We start from the raw sequence: 18295 nt of genomic DNA, 5'->3' as shown, positions 1-18295 counted from the left end.
CTCTCTCACAATGAGCTTGTGAGAGTTTGCAGATCTGGACAGAGGGCCAGAAGATGGCAGGGTCAGTAAGATGGGCCTTTTTCAACTAAACTAATTATAACTACAATAAATAAATGCTTTTGCGTTTCCTCTTGGGCGATGGACAATATTGGCATGGCCAGCATTTATTACCCACCCCCGGTTGCCCTCAAGGAGCCGGTGGTAACCTAGTGTGTCAGCCGTAGCTCAGCAGGCAGCACTCTGGTCGCTGAAGGTTCCAGTCCCACTCCAGGCCTTGTGCACAAAACTCCAAGCTGATACTCCACTCCAGTACCAAGAGAGTGCTGCACCTTCAGACATGCTGTCTTTTGGGTGTTCCCTCTCAGGGATACTTAGAAACATACATAGAAGATAGGAGCAGGAGGAGGCCATTTGGCCCTTCGAGTCTACTCTGCCATTCATCACGATCATGGCTGATTGCCCAACTCTATAGCCGAATCCTGCTTTCTCCCCATAACCTTTGATCCCATTCGCCCCCAAGTGTTATATCCAGCCTCTTCGATACATTCAATGTTTTGGCATCAACTACATCCAGTGGTAATGAATTCCACAGGCTTGCCACTCTTTAGGTGAAGAAATGTCTCCTCATCTCCGTCCTAAATGGTCTACCCTGAATCCTCAGACTGTGACCCTTGGTTCTGCATACTCCCACCACCAAGAACATCCTCCCTGCATCTCTCCTATCAAGTCCTGTTAGATAACAGCAGTGTTACAAAGAAGAACAGGTGATTCACCTCACTATCTATCTCTCAATGAACAATATATAAAAAAAAGAGATTCTCTGGTCATCGCCGCTTGTGGGATCTTGCTGTGCACAACTTGCCTGCCACATTTCCTACATTACGACTTCAGATGTACTTTATCAGCTGGAAAATGCTTTGGGACGTCTGCTAGTTGTGAAAGGCACTGTATAAATGCAAGTCTTTGACGAATGGTGGCAGCCTGTGTGGTGAAAATGTCTTAGCACAATATTGTTAGGAAGAGAATTTCAGGAGTTTGACCCATTGATTTTACAATCAAGGCGAGATATTTCTAAGTCAGGACGCTGTGTGACTTGGTGGGAAACTTTCAGGTGGCAGTGATCCTGTATCCTTCCTGCCCTTGTCCACCAAGATGGCAGAGGTTTGGGAATATAGAGGCTTTGGCTCACTCTTTCCCAGCTAGGCCACAGCCTGCAAGGGCTCTATGCCTTGCACAGGTCAAAAGTTCTTCCTCCTGAAACCTCATGAACCCCTCGTATCCGGCCTGACTGAGGTTGCTCCTACCTGGAATGAGTTCCTCCGTGACAGCGGCTCCACCAATCACATGACGTCTCTCTAACACGGCAGTGTTCACTCCAGACCTCTGTAGGTACGCAGCCTGCAACAGACAAGGGTCAAACTTCCATCAAGCTTCCTGGCTTCCAATCCTGAAGATCAAATTTGGATATTTATTAAAAAATACTGCGAGGACATCAAATTAGTGAGGGGCTTTGAGAGGATAGAATTCCTACAGTGCAGAAGGAGGCCATTCGGCCCAACGAGTCTGCACCAACCACAATCCCACCCAAGGCCTATCCCCATAACCACACATATTTTTCCCCTCTAATCCCACGAACCTACACATTTTGGGATACTTAGGGGCAATTTAGCATGGCCAACACACCTAAGCTGCACATTATTGGACTGTGGGAAGAAACTGGAGCACCCAGAGGAAACCCACGCAGACACGGGGAGAACATGCAAACTCCACACAGATCACAAACTCCACACTTCAAAGCCAGAATCAAACTTAAGTCACTGGACCTGTGAGAATCCTAGTATTTATACAGTACAGAAGAGACCATTCAGCCCACCGAGTCTGTACCGACTATAATGCCACCAAGGTCCTATTCCCGTAACCCCACACATTTAGCCTAGCCAGTCCCCCTGACACTAAGGGTCAATTTAGCATAGCCAATCAACCTAACCCGCACATCTTTGGAGAGTGGGAGGAAAACACAGCATCCGGAGGAAACCCACGCAGACATGGGGAGAATGTGCAGATTCCACACAGACAGTGACCTGCGTCCCTAGAGCTATGAGGCAGCAGTGCTAACCATTGTGCCACCGAGCAGCAGGACCATTAACAACAAGACAGTGCAAGAGGAGCTGCTGTTCTAGAGAGACGCATGGTGCCACCCTCATGAGTTCCTGTTGTTCTTATGAATCCCAGGACGAGCAGTCCTTTGGGAAGGAGAAAGGAGGACAGAAGGAGAATGTATGCTGTGTGGCCAAGGGCCATACAGTGGACACTGGTCTCCAGGTGTCTTGCATCCTCATGCCACTGACCCAGGTCTTGTCCATCAAGCTCAAGCTGGTGTACATTTTCCACATTTTAACATAGAAACATAGAAGATAGGAGCAGGAGGAGGCCATTTGGCCCTTCGAGCCTGCTCCGCCATTCATTACCATCCTGGCTGATCATCCAACTCAATAGCCTAATCCTGCTTTCTCCCCATAACCTTTGATCCCATTCACCCCAAGTGCTATATCCAGCTGCCTCTTGAATAAGTTCAATGTTTTGGCATCAACTACTTCCAGTGATAACAAATTCCAAAGGCTCGCCACTCTTTGGGTGAAGAAATGTCTCCTCACCTCCATCCTAAATGGTCTACCCCAAATCCTCAGACTCTGACTCCTGGTTCTGGACTCCCCCACCATCGGAAACATCCTCCCTGCATCTCTCCTGTCTAGTTCTGTTAGAATGAGGTTCAGAACTTGAAATGACTGCTGTTGTTGCCCAGCAGATCAGACATTTCGACAGTGAGACTCGGCAGACAGGAGAAGGTCAGCTCATGGAGGAAGGTGGTAGTTATACCTTCTGGGAAGACCAGTAGGAGCTCACCATCTCCATGGGGTTGCCCACGCCATTAAGACAAACTAGCTGGACATCTCAGAGACTCCTCTTGTGGGATAAATGCCTGCCTCATGAACCTTCAGCCCATCCGAATGGGCAGTGCCAGGGACCCGGGTTCGATTCCCGGCTTGGGTCACTGTCTTTGTGAATTTGCATGTTCTCCCCATGTCTGAGTGGGTTTTCTCCGGTGCCCCGGTTTCCTTCCACAGACCAAAGATGTGCGGGTTGGGTGGATTGTATTGAGGTGGCACGAGGTAGAAAAGGCCATTCGACAGTGAAAGGACAACAAGGCATCTGGGGCAAAATGCACTAAAACATGGTGCAGAAACATTATTGGTGCAAATACATGAGGTAATTTCCCTCACCTGGAAGAAGGGAAACATGCTCGAAGGTCTGAGACACCATAACTGTGACCATTTTGAAGCAAGGTGACAAACGCGACTGCATTAATTACAGAAGAATTTCCCTGCTGTCAGTCATAGGGAAGGTCAGTAAGAAGTCTCACAACACCAAGCTAATGTCCAACAGGTTTATTTGATAGTAAACACCACAAGCTTTCGGAACGCTGTTCCTTCGTCAGGTGAGTGGAGAGTTCTGTTACAGGGAAGGTCAGTGCAAGAGCCCTCCTTAATTGCCTTCTCCCTCTGGCTGAAGAGCTCCTCCCAGAGTCGCAATGCAGATTCCGCCCACAAGGGGACACAACAGACATGATCTTCACTACACTGCACCCACAAGAGAAATGCAGCACCAACCCTTGTACATGACCTCTGACCTCGCAAAGGCCTTCGAAACAATCAACCACCAAAGAATCTGAGGCATCCTCCTCCATTTTGGCAGCCCCCAAAAGTTTGCCAATATCTTCCACCTGCTTCACAATGACATGCAAGTCCTGATCCTGGCCAGCAGATCCACTACAGACCCAATTCCCTTCCAGACTGGGGTCAGGCAAGGCTGTGTCATCGCACTGACACTCTTCTTCCTTGCTGCAATGCTCCATCTCATCCTCAGCAAGCCCCCTGCTGGATTGGAGCTAAACTACTGAATAATCAGGAATGGCGAATCCCTGCCGCCTGCAGACCAGATCTATGGTCATTCCGTCCTCTATCTTTGAACTACAGTATGTGAATAATACTTGTGTAGATGCACACTTGTCAACATAGAATCATAGAAACTCTACGATACAGAAGGAGGCAATTCGGCCCATTAAGTCTGCACCAACAACAATCCACTCCAAGTCCTATCCCCACAACCCCATACGTTTACCCTGCTGATCCCTCTAGCCTACACATCACCCAACACTAAGGTTAATTTACCATGGCCAATCAACCTAACCCGCACATCTTTGGGATTGTGGGAGGAAACTGGAGCACCCAGAGGAAACTCATGCAGACATGGGGAGAGCATGCAAATTCCATATGGTCACCCAAGCTGGGAATCGAACCCAGCTCCCTGGCACTGTGAGATAGCAGTGCCTCACAGAAGCACCTTTCCTGAAGCATATCAGAGCATGGATCTTACCCTAAACATCCGTAAGATAAGGTCCTCCAACCCCCCCATTATCAAGTTCCACGTCAAGGTCTAAACAACATGGCAGCCTACTGTCTACAAAGGCAGACATTGATGATGATATTCACCAGCGCATTCGGTCGTCTGTGTTTGTTTAAAGGCCAGGAGCTCAGACCTGGAACCAAGCTCATGGCTTACAGAACAACAGTGATACAGCAGGTATCTCAAAACCCTGGAGAGGTATCACCAGCACTGCATCCGCAAAATCCTGTGAATTAATTGGCAGGGTAGGAGCATCGACATCCATGTTTTCGCTCAGGCTAACATCCCCAGCATCGAAGCATTGGCAATATTCAATCAGCTCTGCTGGGTGGACCACATCACCTAAGTAAGGGTCCTGAAAAGAAAAGCACTCCATTTGGAGCTTTGTCTCGGCAAGCAAGCCCCAGGAGGGCAGTGGAAATGCTTCAAGGACTTTCCTGAAAAATTGCAACATCCCCACTCAGACCCGGGAATCCCTAGTCCGAGACTGTCTGAAGTGGAGGGAAAGCACCCAGGAAGGAGCTGGGCGCATTGAGTTTTATCGCCAAGAGCATGGTATAAGGAAAGTCATCATAGTCCTAGATGACCATAGGCTGCTTTTCCCCTCTTTGAGGGAGAGAGCTGACTAGTACTGATTTAACCTGAGGATCGACACAGGTCAAGCAAGGGGCATGGTTGAGATTAACCTCAGCTGGTACAATATTTGTTGGTGTCACTCTGCTACCTGGAATTAAATGCATAATGATGGCCATGAAACCATTGCTGGTTGTTGTAAAAATCCATCTGATTTACTAATGCCCGTCAGGGAAGGAAATCTGCTGTCCTTTCCTGGTCTGGCCTACCTGAGACTCCAGACCCACAGCAGTATGGTTAACTCTTCATAGAAACCCTACAGTACAGAGAGTAGCCATTTGGCCCATTGAGTCTGCACTGACCACAATCCCACCCAGGCCCTGTATCCCTACATATTTTACCTACTAATCCCTCTAACCTACGCATCTCAGGAAACTAAAGGCAATTTTAGCACGGCCAATCAACCTAACCTGCACATCTTTGGACTGTGGGAAGAAACGGGAGCACCCGGAGGAGACCCACGCAGACACGAGGAGAATATGCAAACTCCACACAGACAGTGACCCAAGCCGGGAATCGAACCCAGGTCCCTAGAGCTGCGAAGCAGCGGTGCTAACCACTGTGCTACCGTGCCACCCATTAACAGCTCTCTGAAATGGCGTAGCAAGTCAGTGGGTTCAGGAGGGATTAGGGATGGGCAATGAATGCTGAACTAGCCAGCTGATCTGGGACAAGGGTCGAAAGAGACAGAGGGTTTGAGGTGGAATATTTATTGAAGATTTGAGCACATCGAGATAAAGACATTAAAAAAATTACATCCTAGGGTTTGTAAACAAGCACAGAGTTCGATAGGTAATTTTAAAAATGGCAATAGTTTGGCCAGTTAGAGTACAACGTACAACTTTAGATACCACAATAAAAGCATTGAGCATGTGCAGTGTTGGGATCATGAGGAGATTTGAGACTATTCCCACTGACACAGACAGAAAAAATAGAAAGAGGAGACTAGTTTGAGATTTTTATATAAACTCTTGGTGCAGGTATGTGTTTCTCATCCCGTGGGATGGGGAATCTCAAGTGCGGAATTCTGTTTAAATTCCCATGAAAGAAAGCTTCAGCCAAAACAGCGACCTCTCCTCTTGCTGCAAGAAGCTTTGAGAATTGTTGTTTTTTAATACAGGAGATGGGGAAACACTAACAAGCTGAACTTTGAATCAAGCAGGAGTACTCCGGTGCAGCTATGTGGCACACTCCTCAACAGCGCAATTAGAAAGCTCTGGTGTGTCTGAATCCCGACCTCGTAAAATTCAGAGTTCAGATCTAGCCAAACCATTCAGCCATAAATTCTGCACAAACGTGGAAAGTTCTGGAAAACCACAGTAGTCAGCGAACCTCTGGAGAGGGACAAGACAGGTTAATGTTTCAAGAATGAGCGTTCCACTGGAAGTGGGATCTGTCAAAGTCTAAGGAGGTTGGCATGGATACATGAATCTGCCTTTACTCTTTCTGGTTATGTGTCTTTTCAGCCTCTTTTTGTCTTCAGATCCATAGCTGCAACTTGCAAAAGACTTTTGTGTTATCTCACTAACCGTAGATCTGGGCAAACCAGGTAAAGACAGATTGCGGATTGATTTATAGAATGCTTCACACAAAGTTTAACCCAGAATAGAATATCAAAATCAGGAATCACCAAAAGGCTACAATGGTGAAGTGTGGATTGTAGAGACTAGAGTGAATTAAGAGAGGTTGAATGACCTTCCTCAGCTCAAACTATTTTGTGAATTCCATGTTATTTTTTAAATTTCATTTATTAGTGTAACAAGTAGGCTTACATTAACGCTACAATGAAGTTACTGTGAAAATTCCCTACGCATCATACCCGAACAGGAGCTAGAGTACACTGATGGAAAACTTAGCACAGCTAATGTACCTAACCAATACATCTTTGGGAGCAAACTGCAGCCTCCAGAGGAAACCCACACAGACACGGGGAGAACGTGCAGACTCTGTACAGACAGTGACCCAAGCCAGGAATTGAACACAGGTCTCTGGCCCTATGAGGCAGCAGTGCTAACCACTGTGCCACCCATTCATTATTTTTGAGAGCTACCTTGATTACACCCGTTGATTTTTTTTCCACAAGTATAAAAAGTCCTTCTTCACTCACAGATGATCCCCACCACCTCCCCGCCCCCTCTCCACCACCCCATTCCTAGTGTCTCTCTTTCTCTGCCTGACAGTGAAGCTGGCCAAGGCTGTTCGCCGACTATTCTTATGGCTGGAACTGACCACCGGGAATTAGGAGGCTCCTTCTGTCTATCCAGAGACATTGCCGTGTGGATGGAGCCTTCCTACCACTGATTTTGACCCAGGCTTTCCCCCAGTTGGTTACAGTTTACAGCACAGCGAGGCAGCAGCTTTCAGACTGGGCTGTGACTAAGCAATCTAAGGGTTTGAACATTCCCCAGATACAAGCAGGCTGGCACCCCGGTGTGACACCCAGTAAAAGGTAACTAGAAGAAAAGACAAAAAGGTACATACTGCTATTAGTCCATTGTGGCCTGGGGAAATAAAGAAAAGAATGTTTATTTTCTTAAATTAACAACTTATATTTACATAGCGCTGTTATCATGGTAAAATATCCCTAGGTGCTTCACTAGAACAAAACCAGTTGGAAAATTGGCACCAAACTAAAGAAAGAAATATTAGGGCAGGTTCCCAAAGTTTGGTCAAAGAGGCTGGTATTTAAGCAGAAGCAGAGAGACAGAGTAGTAGAAAAGTTTGGGGACTGAATTACAAAACTTAGAGCCTGGATGCTTGGAGGTACAGCTGCCAACAGAAGGGAGAAGGAAGCGGGAAAACTTTTAAGGTGACAAAGCTGATGAAATAGAAAGCAATAGGAGGGCTGGCAGGGGTAGGTAGGGTTGAGGCCATGGAGATTCAGTTTCAAACTGTCACCCCAAGCCAATCTCATGAATTTGCTGCGTTTCCACAAATTATCACCTCATTGCAGAACATTTCACACACAAGAAATTTATTTTCGAGTCCAGCGATGCTGTTATGGAGGCAAAAGATCTCAGAACATCAGGTTAAAGTCCACCAGACTCATTTGGAATCACGAGCTTTTGAAGTGCTGCTCCCTCATCACCTGAAATCTCGTGCTTCCAAATAAACCTGTTGGACTTTAACCTGGTGTTGTGAGACAACTTACTGTGTTTACCCCAGTCCAACACTGACATCTCCACATCATGGAGACAAAAGAGGCAGCCATTTTGTACCTATGATTTCCCACAAACGCACTGGGAAGATGTGTTTTTTGATAGTGCTGGTTGAAGAACGATTGTTTACCAAGGAAACCTTTGCCTGTCCTGAATGCTACGATGAAAGTAAAGTGTTACTGAAAGAATAGACAAAATGTCAAAGCTTTTCATCTTACACTCATCAGAACAGATTCAAAAAATACCAAAAGTAAAGCGAACAATGATTTATACTGTATAAGAGAGTGCTGACTAGTTGACAAGTGGATTTTGGAATAATGGCTACCCTGATCAGATCACTGTTTATCAAACAAACTCATAAATGGACCTAAGGCCATCACTGAGAAGTGCCCAGTCTACCTCAGCTCACCGGTGGCACAGTGGTTAGCACTGCTGCCTTACAGCTCCAGGAACACAGGTTCGATTCCCAGCTTGGGTCACTGCCTATGAGGAGTTTGCACATTCTCCCCATGTCTGCAAGGGTTTCATCTGGATGCTCAGGTTTCCTCCCACAGTCCAACGATGTGCAGGTTAGGTTGATTGGCCATGCTAAATTGACCCTTAGTGTCAGGGAGACTAGCTAGGGTAAATGCGTGGGGTTTTGGGGATAGAGTCTGGGTGGGATTATGGTCAGTGCAGACTTGATGGACTGAATGGCCTCCTTCTGCACTGTAGGGATTCAATTCTATAATTACCTGGGGTAAAGCCTTGAGTTGTTTCAAACAGCTACTATTCAGTAGCAACACCAGTGGTATTTTCCACTAGCAAGATGCTGCCTGCGCCAAAAAGATGTCCTGCCTTTCACACAAATGAGCAATTTGGTATGTGGATTTCAGTGACCCCTATGTGGGCCATACGTCCCAAAGACTGGCCGATTGTATCCAACAGTATGTTCCTTTGGCTATTTGCAACGGGTCAACATCCTTATCCTACCAACCCATGCTTTCAAGACTCAAAATATGATATCCAACATTAAATGTGATTCTGTGATTGAACAGCACATTACTGAATGATCTTGATTATGCAAAGAGTTACACCAACAGCCAACTTAAGAAAATCAGTCGGGCTTGCAGTGTAGCTCAGTTACGCATACTGGAAGCTACATATACTCACACACAGGATGCTATCCTCTGCAGATAGAAGGTGCATGCCCACACATTGCATCTTTTTCAACTAAACAAAAGCACGGGAGGAACAACCATTCGCTGGTTTATTCTCCATGGCAATGCCCCTATTAATCAGAGTCCACTTGCCATTCAATCAGCACTCTCTTCTCAAGCAATATAAATTGTTATTCCCTTTACAATTGGTATTCTTGAGAATCTGTCCTGATGAGCGCAAGATGAAAAACTTCAAAAGTATGTCTTTTTTCAGCAACACTCAAGTTCTGTACTACCAACTGACTATCCCATGAAATCTTTCACAGCCGATCTAGGAAGCATACTGAAGAATGCTGTGTTGTTATGAAGCTGGATTTTACGAGATAGCTATGTTTAAAATGAAACCTTTAATATAAAGTAAATTTGAGAATACCATGGCACTCCGCTTGGAGACATGCCCACATGATCTGGTTGCCATGGGGGGGGAACCTCTCAAAACAGGAATCTTTTGCAATATCAAGTGACAATTGTCACCTTTACCCAGTAACTCACAAATAGGGGACCACTGTTCTTTGAGACAGAGTGAGAGACAAAACAACTACTGTTGTGGAGAAGTAGGAGGATTGTATTGTGTTAACAACCAAGCAGGATGCTTGTGACAGTGTGTTTTCTGTTTGACAGGAAGCAAATAGAGTAAACGGGACTTTTGGAGATTTAAGGTACAAGGAATTATCAAGATGGACCGTGCTGATAAAGATCTAGATGGCTCAGCTGAGTGGAACAGAGCAATTTTCAAAGGACACTGGAAGTTTTGATTTAATGCGACAGGGAGAAGTGAGTCTGCTGGAGAGCAGTGATTTACATTGGACTTATCCCTCTAGTGTTATATATCTGTCAGAAGTATGGTGCACAGGGAAAGGAGATTGAGGACATATCCCCGTTGCATTAGTTAAAACACAAGCTTTTCTTTAGTTTGGTGCATTAGTGCCTGGTGAGCAACGTTAGATCTGCATTGATTTTACTTTGTTGTAATAAGTCTTAATGTGAAATTTTGACTCAGTTATTTCTGGTGGTCACTAGAAAACACGTATCTTTTAAAAATATTAGTCTCTACAGGGATCATAACAGTATATATATATATTAAAAAACCATAGTTCAGTGCAGCAGTCGCAGAAGTATTTATTACTTTAATATCCATGGAGTTAGGTTAGTTTACTAACTAGCAAGTCTTGTAGCACTACGATGAGACCACACCTGGAATATTGTGAATGATGTTGGTATCTGGCTGAGGAAAGGGATACGAGAAAGATTTACCAGATTGATTCCTGGGTTGAGAGGGTTGTCCAACAAGGAGAGGCTGAGTGGTGTTAAATATCAAATCAAAATATGAGGTTTAAATTTACTTATGTCACAAGTTGGGTTACATTAATACTGCAACGAAGTTACTCTGAAAATCCCCTAGTCACCACACTCTGGCCACCTGTTCAGTTACACTGAGGGAGAATTTAGCACGGCCAATGCACCTAACCAGCACGTTTTTCAGACTGTGGGAGGAAACCTAAGCACCCGGAGGAAACCCACGCAGGCACAGGGAGAAAGTGCAGATTCTGCAGAGATGGTGACCCGAGGCCAGAATTGAACCTGTGACCCTGGCGCTGTGAGGCAGCAGTGCTAACCACTGTGCTGCTGCTTAATTGTAGAGTGTAAAGAGATCATGAGATAAGTAGGTGTAAAAGAAACAGGAACAATTTGTTCAACATTGTGTCAACAGCACAGCCAATCCAAGACTGACCTAGCAAGCTCCATTGCTCTGGATCACCTGACCCATTCTCTTAAAGGGATATACACCCAACTACATACATAACAGAATGGACCTGTCTCCTTTGAGTTTAGATGAATGAAAGAGGCTTTTGTTGAAACCTATAAGAGTTTGAAAGGACTTGAGAGAATGGATGCTGAGAGGATGTTTCTCCTGGCTGGATAGTCTGGAATTAGGGACACACATTCGAAATAGATTAAAGCAACTTACTGCAGATGCTGGAATCTGAAACCAAAAGAGGAAATGCTGGAAAATTTCAGCAGGCCTGGAAACATCTGTAAGGAATGGAAAGAGCTTATGTTTCGAGTCCAGATGATCCATTGTCAAGACAAAGGGTTATCTGGACTTGAAACATCAGCTCTTTTCTCTCCTTACAGATGCTTCCAGACATGCTGAGGTTTTCCAGCATTTTCTCTTTTGGGGTCAGAAGAGTGTTGGATACTCAGGGCGTTAAGGAATACGGAAATGGGGTGGTCGTGTAAGAGAGTTGAAGGAGGGTGAGGGAATTGGAGGGTGAAGGTATGGGAGAATGAGGGTATGGGATAGGAAGAGTATGGGAGTGGAGGGAGAAGGGATGGGAGAGAGGGGAAGGGAGGAGATGGGGAATTTTGGGGGGGGGGGACAGGACAGAAAGGCAGGAGTGAGGTGGGAATGGGAGGGGGAGGGAGAAAGTGGGGAGGCTAAGTGAGAAGAGGAGGGGGGGGGTCTCCCTCCAAATACAATAACTAAGATCGATTGCTAAGCTATGGGGTTTGTGTAATGAAAGCTAATGGCTAATTGAATTAATCATTTTCAAAACAAGATGGATAATGTGTTACTCATCTGACACTGCAATGTTGTTAAGAGACATACATCAAATCTAATCCCAAATGCAATTCGAAAATGGGTATTTATTATTTAAAAATATCAAACAAGCTATGGTGCTACTGATTTACATATGTTTCTAATGCAATAATAAACATGCAGCGTGTGACAATGCTCGATGCCCATCTACTTTTAAATTAAATAAACTCAGTCTTGGGGGTGGGGGGGGGGCACTGCAATCGCGCCCCTTCAGATAAAAGTTTGCCAAGTGTTTCACAACTGTTGTAGGTTACCTCCCCCTATAACCAGGGCATCGTACTGCGGCCGGAGTGCTGTCTCTGAGCTCCAGCCCCTGCGGACAGGGCTCAGCACCAGGGCGTTGCGAATCTTGCAGCGGATTGAAGCCATCGCCATAATAACTCAGACTTTCTCTGAAGTGCAGGGGCTAAAGTTTCACCGCAACCAGAATCCAACAGGCGGTGAAGCTTGTGCGGCTCCGCCTTTAGGGGCAGACCAGAAGTTGGTGTCAGCCCCCTTTCCATAACACAAGTCTTCAAACACTCACCGGGAACTCACACAGGTCCTCACCAGCTCTGTCAAATGCGAATTTGAATTGGCTTTGGACCAAGCAAGGTGATGGATTAATCATAGAATCCCTGCAGTGCAGAAGGAGGCCATTTGGCCCCTCAAGTCTGCACCTATCACAATTCTACCCCCCCCCCCCCACCACCACAGGCTGTAATCCTACATATTTACCCTGTTAGACCCCCTGACACTAGGGTTAATTTAGCATAGCCAATCCGCCTAACCGATATATCTTTGTAAGGAAACCGGAGCACCCAGTAGCACAGTGGTTAGCACTGCTGCTTCACAGCAAAAAGTCTGACAACACCAGGTTTTAGTCCAACCGATTTATTTAATAGTAAACTCACAAGCTTTCGAGGGGACTCCCTCTTTGTCAGGTGAATGGAGAGTTCTGGCCTCGGACAGAGCATATAAAGCACAGACAGTTTAGAGATTACTGATTAGAATGCGAATCTTTACACCTAACCTGCTGTTCAAGTCCTAAAGTGGCCAACAATGTGTGTGGAAGGAGCACTGATCACAGGTTAAAGAGATGTGTATTGTCTCCAGACAGTACAGTAAGTGAGGTTTTGCAAACCCAGGCAAGTCACGGGGGTTACAGATAGTGCGACATGAACCCAAGATCCCTGTTGAGACCGTCCTCATGTGTGTGGAACTTGGCTATCAGTCTCTGCTCAGTGACTCTGCGCTGTCGTGTGTCGTGAAGGCCGCCTTGGAGAACACTTACCCAAAGGTCAGAGGCTGAATGCCCGTGACCACTGAAGTGTTCGCCAACACTTCACAGCGCCAGGGTCCTGGGTTCAATTCCTGGCTCGGGTCACTGACTGTGTGGAGTTTGCACATTCTCCTCGTGTCTGCATAGGTTTCCTCCCACAGTCCAAAGATGTGCAGGTTAGGTTGATTGACCATACTAAGAAATTGCCCCTTAGTGTGTTCCAGGGATGTGTAGGTTAGAGGGATTAGTGGGTATAATATGTAGGGATATGGGGGTAGGACTTGGGTGGGATTGTGTATGGTGCAGACTCAATGGGCCAAAGAGCCTCTTCCTGCACTGATTCTATGACCTGGAGGAAAACCCACACAGACATGAGGTGAATGTGCAAACTCCACACAGACAGTGACCCAAGCTGGGAATAGAACACAGGTCCCTGGTGCTATGGGGCAGCAGTGCTAACCACTGTGCACTCTGACCATTAGCATTGTAATTCTGAGAAAGGATTTGATTTATTGTTGTCACAGGCAACAGTGAAAAGTATTGTTTCTTGCACACTATATAGACAAAGTATACTGTTCATAGAGAAGGAAAGGAGAGTGTGCAGGATGTAGTTTTACAGTCATAGCTAGGGTGTAGAAAAAGATAGTGCGAGGTAGGTCCATTCAAAAATCTGATGGCAGCAGGGAAGAAGCTGTTCTTGACTCAGCTGGTACATATCCTCAGACTTTTGTATCTTTTTCCTGACGGAGGAAGGTGAAAGAGGGTATGTCTGGGGTGCGTGGGGTCCTTAATTATGCTGGTTGCTTTTCTGAGGCAGTGGGAACTGTAGACAGAGTCAATGCATGGGAGGCTGATTTGCGTGATGGGCTGGGCTTCGTTCATGAACCTTTGCAGTTTCTTGCGGTCTTGGGTAGAGCAGGAGCCGTACCAACCTGTAATACAACCAGAAAGGATGCTTTCTCTGGTGTATCTGTAAATGTTGGTCAGAGTCATAATAGTTTTCTGAGAAAGAGCCATTGGTGGGCTTTCTTAACTATAGCATCAGTATGGGGGGACCAGGACAGGTTGTTGGTGATCTGGACACCTAAAAACTTGAATTAAATTAAACGAATGAAAAGAAGTGAAATTATATATTTTTTTAAAACTCTGAACTGAGAATGGCCAATTTCACCGGTCTCTCCTATCAAAGAGAAAGATAAACTTTTTTACTTGGAGCAAGTCATCATGTCTCTGCAGCAAGTCCCATTCCACTGCTATCACCATTTCATCTCCATCAATGGATTTGACCAACCCTATCTCTGTAATCCTCGTCCAGCTCTACAACCTTCTGAAATCTCTGAACTTCTCTAATTCCAGACTCAGGGCATCCATGATTTTACAGCACAGTGGTTAGCACTGCTGCCTCACACCACCAGGGACTCAGTTTCACTTCTGGCTTGGGTAACTGTCTGTGTGGAGTCTTCAAGTTGTCCACATGTCTGTGCGGATTTCGTCTGAGTGCTTTGGTTTCCTCCCACAGTCCACAGACGTGCAGGTTAGGTGGACTGGCCATGCTAAATTGCTGCTTGGTGTCCCAAGATATGTAGGTTAGGTGGACTGGCCATGCTAAATTGCCCTGTGGTGTCCCAAGATATGTAGGTTAGGTGGATTGGCCATGCTAAATTGCCCCATGGTGTCCCAAGATATGTAGGTTAGGTGGACTGGCCATGCTAAATTGCCCCATGGTGTCCCAAGATATGTAGGTTAGGTGGATTGGCCATGCTAAATTGCCCCATGGTGTCCCAAGATATGTAGGTTAGGTGGACTGGCCATGCTAAATTGCTGCTTGGTGTCCCAAGATGTGCAGGTTAGGTGGACTGGCCATGCTAAATTGTCCCTTGGTGTCCTACGATGTGTAAGTAAGGTGGATTGGCCAGAGTAAAATGTGTGGGGTTACAGGGAGAGGGTGGGAGGATGGGCCTGAGTAAGATGCTCTTTCAGAGAATTGGTGCAGACTCAATGGACTGAGTGGCCTCTTTCTGCACTGTAGTGATTCTATGGAATGGAATTTAATTGCTCCACCATTGGTGTCAAACTTTCTGGGCTTAAAGAATTTCCTCCATAGGCCTCTATAAAGGTGCTGCACAAATATGGTGGCAGGGTTAGCACGGCTGCCTCACAGCGCCTGGGACCCAGATTTGATTCCTGGCTTGTGCGGAATCTGCACATTTTCCCCATGTCTGCGTGGGTTTCCTCCCACAGTCCAAAAGGTGTGTTGGTCAGCTGCATTGACCATGTTAAATTCTTCCTCAGCGTATCTGAACAGGCGCCAGAGTGTGCTGACTTGGGGATTTTCACAATAATTACATTGCAGTGTTAATGTAAGCCAACTTGTGGCATAATAAGTAAACTTAAGCTTTGGAAACCTCCTGTTCCTCCTTTCTGATGTCCCCTAAAACCCTCTTTTTTAATCAAAGAACAAAGAAAATTTCAGAACAGGACCTTTGGCCCTCCAAACCTGCACCAAACATTCTACCTGACTGAACTAAAACCCCCTACACTTCCAGGGAAGCTTTGATCAAGCTTTAGGTCAACCGACCTAATATCTCGTTTTGTGACTCAGTGTCACTTATATTTTTATAAAATGCTGCCGTGAACTTGAGAAGTTTTAATATGTTTGAAGGTGCGATACAAATATAAGTTCTTGTAGCTTTAAAAATAATTTCAGCTTCTCATCACCATCAAACATTTTTTGATTTGATTTGATTTATTATTGTCACATGTATTAACATACAGTGAAAAGTATTGTTTCTTGTGCGCTACACTGACAAAACATACCGTTCATAGAGAAGGAAACGAGGGAGTGCAGAATATAGTGTTACAGTCATAGTCATTTCCTTGTAACATACCCTGGATATTAGACTGTGTATTGTGTCAGGAGGTTGAATCCAACATCACAGAAGGAACATGCTGGGCCTGTGCAATGTGCTGTGCCTGCTCTTTGAAAGATTTATCAAGTTAGTGCCGCTCTACCCGCTCTTTCCGATCACTTGGCAAATGTTTTCTTTTCAATATGTGACCAATTCCGTTTTGAACATTACTAAAGAATCTGAAACTACCACCTTTTCATACAGTGCAGAAAAACTCGCTGAGTGAAAACAATTCCTCTCATCTCCTCACTGGCTTTCTAGTTTTTGACATTCATCTTCAATCTGTGTCCTCTGGCCAGCAACCCTCCCTAATAAGAAGTCTCACAACGCCGGGTTAAAGTCCAAGAGATTTATTTGTAGCAAGCGCCACTAGCTTTCGAAACTGACTGTTCCTTCGTCAAGTGGGTCCCACCAGCGCTTAATTATTGCCCCCTATTTACTTTGTCACAATCCCTCATAACTTTTGAACACCTTTATTAATTCTCCCCTTCAACTATTCTCTGCTGAAAACAATCCCAGCTTCTCTTATTCCCCCCACCTGACTCAATTCCCTCATCCCAATCCCATTGAAAAAGTTACAAGTACAGAAGGAGGCCATTCAGCCCATTGTAGCTTTGCAAGCTGTTTGGAAGAGCAATCCAATTAAAACTAAATTAAATCCACTGAAATCATGGGGAGTCTAGGCAGAGTGGATAGAGAGAACTGATTCCCATTGCGGCATAGCTGAGATCTAGAATACACAGATTTAAAGTGATTGACAAAAGAACTCGTAGTGATTTGAGGAAAATATTTTTTATGCAACAAGTGTATTGCCTGGAATTGGATATGCACCTGGAATGGGGGTGGAATGCAAGGCTACTGGGGAAACGGCGAGAGAGTGGAGAGAGCTGGGACAAGCTGAATGGGCCAAATGGCCTCCTTCTGTACTGTAACTGTGACACTTGCTCAGGAAAGTGAATCTTCTATGGAGAGCTCGAGACTGGAGTGTGCTCTCATAGTTGTCAAAGGTGGCATTATAAGGACACGCTGAAGCAGTGATGAGCAACCTAGGCTAGTGAGTGGGTAGCTTGAATGACCCTCTTCCATCTCAGTGGGCTGCAAGATTGAAATCAGGCTTATTCACTAATCATAAGAACATAAGAAATAGGAGCAGGAGTAGGCCATCTAGCCCTTCGAGCCTGCCCCGCCATTCAATAAGATCATGGCTGATCTGAAGTGGTTCAGTTCCACTTTCCCGCTCTCTCCCCATAACCGTTAATTCCCTTGTCTGTCAAAAACCTATCTACCCGTGACTTAAATATATTTAGGGAGGTAGCCTCCACCACTTCAACGGGCAGAGAATTCCAGAGATTCACCACCCTTTGAGTGAAGAAGTTCCTCCTCAACTCTGATCTAAACTGCCCCCCCCCCCTCATCTTGAGGCTGTGCCCTCTCGTCCTGCTATCCTTTCTAGTCCTGTTATCCTTCTATCCTATCCTGTCATGGTATATCATGACACCATAAATAAGATTAAATATATTTAATACATGCTGAATATTTCACAATGAGCTACAGAACATGCTTAATCATTCATATAGTATAAAACTATCATCAACTTCCAACGGAAAAAAACAAAGTAAATGTTTATGCTTTGATTGGATGCAAAGTTGCACACAGTTAATCAACACATACCTCACTTCGTGCGCTTGCTTTATGTGCACATACTTTAGGGGTTATTTACTTACTGGTGTCAGAAGTAGGCTTCCATTAACACTGCAATAAAGTTACTGTGAAAATCCTCTTGTCGCCACACTCCGGCACCTGTTCGGGAACACTGGGGGAGAATTCAACATGGACAATGCACCTAACAAGCACATCTTTCGGACTGTGGGAGGAAAAGTTTTGAAATTTATTTATTAGTGTCACAAGTAGGCTTACATTAACACTGCAATGAAGTTATAGGGTCATAGAGATTTACAGCGTGGAAACAGATCCTTCAGCCCAAACTGTCCATGCCACCCTTTTTTTAAATCCCTAAGATAAATCCCAATTTCCTGCATTTGGCCCAAATCTCTCTATATCCATCTTAC

At 45.4% G+C, this 18295-nt stretch overlaps 1 protein-coding gene across 1 annotated transcript in view; it reads right to left on the bottom strand.

Moving 5' to 3' along the window:
- Positions 1-12491, bottom strand: part of pyroxd2 (pyridine nucleotide-disulphide oxidoreductase domain 2) — a 48925-nt gene extending 36434 nt beyond the window's left edge. Inside the window, exons 1-3 of the mRNA XM_080205323.1 lie at positions 12311-12491; positions 7579-7598; positions 1305-1398 (exon numbers count right to left, since the gene is read on the bottom strand). Of these exons, the coding sequence (XP_080061449.1) occupies positions 1305-1398; positions 7579-7598; positions 12311-12431 (235 nt within the window). The 5' untranslated portion in view covers positions 12432-12491. The remainder of the gene's footprint in view (positions 1-1304; positions 1399-7578; positions 7599-12310) is intronic.
- Between the last annotated feature and the right edge of the window lie 5804 nt (positions 12492-18295).

This window comes from Carcharhinus amblyrhynchos, chromosome 17, assembly GCF_965287045.1.
Source record: "Carcharhinus amblyrhynchos chromosome 17, sCarAmb.v2.hapA, whole genome shotgun sequence".
Taxonomy (NCBI): domain Eukaryota; kingdom Metazoa; phylum Chordata; class Chondrichthyes; order Carcharhiniformes; family Carcharhinidae; genus Carcharhinus; species Carcharhinus amblyrhynchos.
Note: the sequence above shows the minus strand (reverse complement) of the source record. Positions and strands in the feature narration are given on the sequence as shown.